General features: G+C 45.9%; 1 protein-coding gene across 2 annotated transcripts in view; it reads right to left on the bottom strand.

The window, feature by feature from the left end:
• Nucleotides 1-4,423, bottom strand: part of ATP6V0A4 (ATPase H+ transporting V0 subunit a4) — a 79,953-nt gene that overhangs the window by 64,939 nt on the left and 10,591 nt on the right. For both annotated transcript variants that reach the window (XM_019515395.1, XM_019515394.1), the window contains exon 4: nucleotides 984-1,078. In XM_019515395.1, coding sequence (XP_019370940.1) covers nucleotides 984-1,078 — 95 coding nt within the window. The remainder of the gene's footprint in view (nucleotides 1-983; nucleotides 1,079-4,423) is intronic.

Genomic DNA, 4,423 nt, shown 5'->3' with positions numbered 1-4,423 from the left:
ATACACCTGCAGCAGACATATCCTTCCTGTTATTAGCTCATGTTGTTAAGGAGGTACTACTATGCCAGCTGAAGCCTGTTCTCTTGCACTGTGTCTGCACTAAGGGGCTCTGTGCATATAGCAGACAGCCCAGCTGTCAGGTGCAGAGGCTCCGTAGTGTCTTGACAAGCTCCTATGAAATGCTATGGTTTTCATGGCTGGGAAAGTCTTTGCTATTAATATATTGGATTGAGACTGGGCAGAGAAGAGCTGATTGGTGAAATCCCTTAGGAGCCCTTGAAAACTCCAGCCTTAATTGATGTGCTGAAACAGTGAAGAATTTCATCATGGACCCAGGGCAGGAAGAGAGGATCTAGCCTTGAACATCATAGCCCCAGATTACACTTCAGGGAAAACCATGATAACAAGCCAGTAAAGGCTGCAGGTAATAGAACAGGGTCAGAAACAAATGGTACAGATGGGGAATCTGCAGAAACTAACACATTAAAAAAAGAGGAACAAATGGGCTGCAACTCGTAAAACCATCACAATTTATCAGCAGGCTTGGGATGAATTAGTTCCACCTGCAAACACCCTGGAGCAAGCTACACAGCTCAAGTCAGGAGTGTTTGATTCTCTTCCGGGGTCTGCTGTGGCTTGGCTGGGTGAGCAGGCAGGTTGTTTAACCTGTTTCTCCATTCCCTCCCCTGTCAAAATGGGGATAATTGAGTAAACTTACCTTTGTAATAAACTGCTCTAGGACTGGTGGTGAAAAATATGGGCAGCATTATTAATCCAACGAGCAGGTTTAGTGCCACAACTACAAAGCAGTACAGATGAATCTGGGAACAGGTCATCTGTGAATGTTGGCCACTGGTGAGGCATGTTCCTTCACTGGCAAGCCCACGTGAGATGTTAACCATATGCACATAAATATATAATCTCACCGCCTCCCTCAGCCCAGGTTTCTCCCCGTGCCTTTAAGGCAGTGCTGAGTTCTGTACCTCCAAATCAATCATTTCTCGAGGCAAGGGGGTCTCTGGATACTTTTCTGATTTGATAATCACAGTCTCGTTTTCCATCTCATTTTCCAGAAAGCCTGCAAGGAAACCACACAGAGGCCTGGCTCAGCTCACCTGGGTGTTGTCAACATTGGCTGTTTCTAGCTTCTGGATATAGCTTGAGTGGCCTGCACATGACAACAGAACATTGTGGCCACAGTATCCAAATGCCATTGTATACACATTCTAGGAGAGTTTGTCAAATCTCTGCGAAAATCCTGGTTATGTGAGAATCTCGCTCCAAACTGCTGTCCTCAGCAGCAAGGAAGCTACTCCTTCTAAAGAAAAGATATAATTATATATGCCTTGCCTCAATTACTGAGATAAGTTCATTACACAAAAGCACAAAATAGCTCCCCGGTTAACACATCTGCTCCCCCACAAGAAAGGGCTGCTCCCTGCAAAACCTCAACATAGCAGTTTATCCAGGAAGTCCCAACCTCCCCTGGGAGGCCACAGTGCACTGTTCTAGACCCTCCCCCTTCTCCTAAATTTTCCAGGCTATAATTTCATTCTCTAGGCTTACTTAGACACCTGCAAAAGCAGCCCTCTGCCATGCCACTTAGATGTTTACACTCAGTTTAGGACTATTGAGTCACACAGATGCACTCTTCCACAAATTAGTGTTGGAAAGGACCTCAGGAGATCATCTAGCAGGGGGTTGGACTAATGAGCTCCTGAGGTCCCTTCCAACCCTAATTTTCTATGATTCGATGTGGGGCATCAGCCCTATCAGGCTGACGGCAATTTATGGGTTTAAAGTTAAGCATGTGCTTCAGGGTTTTGCTGGAACTGTGGTCAGCAGTTGGAGGGGCAGAGTCCTGTTTTACCCGGCTTTATGACATTTAGTTCTTTGGTGGGAGCTTCCTGAGATAAAGCTGGCCTCAGAAAGCAAGGCAGCTTTCACCTTCAAACATGACTGGGCTAGCAACTTGAACCAATATCGGTGCACTTACATGTGCATATTAATGTGATGCAATACACTCCAGTGGTTATTACACCAAAGTTTATGGCTCCCTGATAGGCATTTACACAGCAGGCAGCCCACACTGAAGCACCCTCATACCCCAGCCAGCTGGGGCAGCTTCTACATGTGTGCTGCTGCTGCTGTGTTTTTACTCCTCAGCTAAACAGCACTTCTGTCTACAGGTACTGTCCTGCTGTGGAGTAAATTAGTTTACTCCAGCCTAATAGGGGTGACGTGTAGATGTGCAACATTTACTAATTAGACTACTGCTCAGTAAAAGTCTCATGTAGATGCACCCTAAAGTGAATCTCCTATAGGCAGTGTCTGGTTCTTTGAGCCTCTTTTCTGTGGGTATCAGTTGGCTAACTGGGACTCAAGAGACATATATCCTATTCCCAGCCATGGTATTAATGCAGAGCATGGACAGACAAATGTATCCTGGTATAACTGACACCAGATTTTTATATCAATGTAAATTACACTGGAATCAGGAATGGATAGACATACAGATATCCCAGGTTAGCTCACAGATAGGGTATGATTACAGAGCCTTATACCTTTGTTCACCAGAGCGCCCCAAGGGATGACAAGGTTGAACAGTTATAAACTACTGCAAGACCATTTCAGGGTGGACATAAGGAAGAATTTCTTTACTGTCTGAGCCCCCAAGGTCTGGAACAGACTGCCATCGGAGGTGGTTCAAGCACCTACATTGAACACCTTCGAGAGTAAATTGGATGCTTATCTTGCTAGGATCCTATGACCCCAGCTGACTTCCTGCCCTTTGGGTGGGGGGCTGGACTCGAAGATCTTCCGAGGTCCCTTCCAACCCTAATGTCTATGAAATCTATGGAATTCAGCTAACATCTATCCTAGAATAAATGTGCATAGACAACATAAACACTGGTGAAACTTACACTGATGGAGTTTTACCACGATTCTTCAGCAGTAATTCTTTTTTGGTTTAGACAGCTACCTCAGTTCAGGGGCTTGTTATCTGTCAGCAACTCTTACACAACGGTGTAAAGCCAATTTTGTTAGTACAAACATTTTGTCTGTACATGCCCTCATCATGGGACAGTGGCCAGGACTTTTACCCTGTCTGTGCCTCAATGGAACCAGCTATACCTACTTCTGGAATGTGGTTTGAGATCAGTGGATGAACCACACTACTGTATTACCTTTTTCCCTGCTTAAAAGTGGAAATTGTAAGGATCTCTGCAGGCAGATTTACTTCTAAAACAGAACCATCTGTTAGCAAGCCCAACCGAAAATGGTGAGTTTTATAAGTTATGAAAAATAATTCTTTTAAAAATGTTAAACATTGAAAAGTCTTTTAAAACAAGTACTGTTTGTTCACTGATTGCCTTTTTTAAAGGATGGTGTAGTTTGCCACAGGTAGTATATTCCAGTGGTCAGAATGCAGGACTAGGAATTGGGAGTCCTGAGTTCAATTTGCAGCTCAGCTGCTGATGTGTCCTGTTATTTTATGTTAGTTAGGACCCTACCAGATGTTCAAATTAAAGCTGGATAGAAACCAGCTATAAAGTTGTTACACATTTTCAAGTACTAACTTTGTAGCTGGTTAGCTCTTTTTATAGCTGGATGAACATTTTTATGGCATGATCTTTATTATGGCTTTGTGCATGTGGACTATAGATTATGGCTTTGTCCATGTGGACAGTCTAAACTTCATAGTTTCATAGTTAGTAGGGTTGGAAGGGACCTGAGCAGATCATCAAGTCCAACCCCCTGCCATGGCAGGAAAGAGTACTGGGGTCAAACGACCCCAGCAAGGTGTTCATCTAGCCTCCTCTTAAAGACCCCCAGGGTAGGAGCCAGCACCACTTCACTTGGAAATTGGTTCCAGATCCTAGCCACCCTGACCGTGAAGTAGCGCCTCCTGATGTCTAGTCTGAATCTACCCTCTGCCAGCTTGTGACCGTTATTCCTGGTCACTCCTGGCAGTGCTTGGGGAAACAGGGATTCCCCCAATGCCTGCTGGTCCCCCTCTGACTAGTTTGTAACAGGCCACTAGATCCCCCTCAGCCTTCTCTTGTGGAGGCTGAATAGGTTCAGGTCCCATAGCCCATCCTCGTAGGGCCTGCCCTGCTGCCCCCTGATCATGCGAGTGGCCCTCCTCTGGATCCTCGCCATATTGTCCACATCCCTCTTGAAGTGCGGCGCCCAGAACTGAACACAGTACTCCAGCTGCGGCCTGACCAGTGCCGCGTACAGGGGGAGGATCACCTCCTTGGACCTGCTTGAGATGCATCTGTGGATGCATGACAAGGTGCGGTTGGCCTTCCTGACTGCATCCCCACACTGCCGGCCCATGTTCATCTTGGCATCAATGATGACTCCAAGATCCTTTTCTGCCTCTGCACTGATGAGAAGGGAGTTCCCCAGCCTGTAG

Source organism: Gavialis gangeticus, unplaced genomic scaffold, assembly GCF_001723915.1.
Source record: "Gavialis gangeticus isolate Ggan-Ray unplaced genomic scaffold, GavGan_comp1, whole genome shotgun sequence".
In the NCBI taxonomy this organism is placed as follows: Eukaryota; Metazoa; Chordata; order Crocodylia; family Gavialidae; genus Gavialis; species Gavialis gangeticus.
The sequence above is the reverse complement of the archived record's forward strand: the minus strand, read 5'-3'. Positions and strand labels throughout refer to the sequence as shown.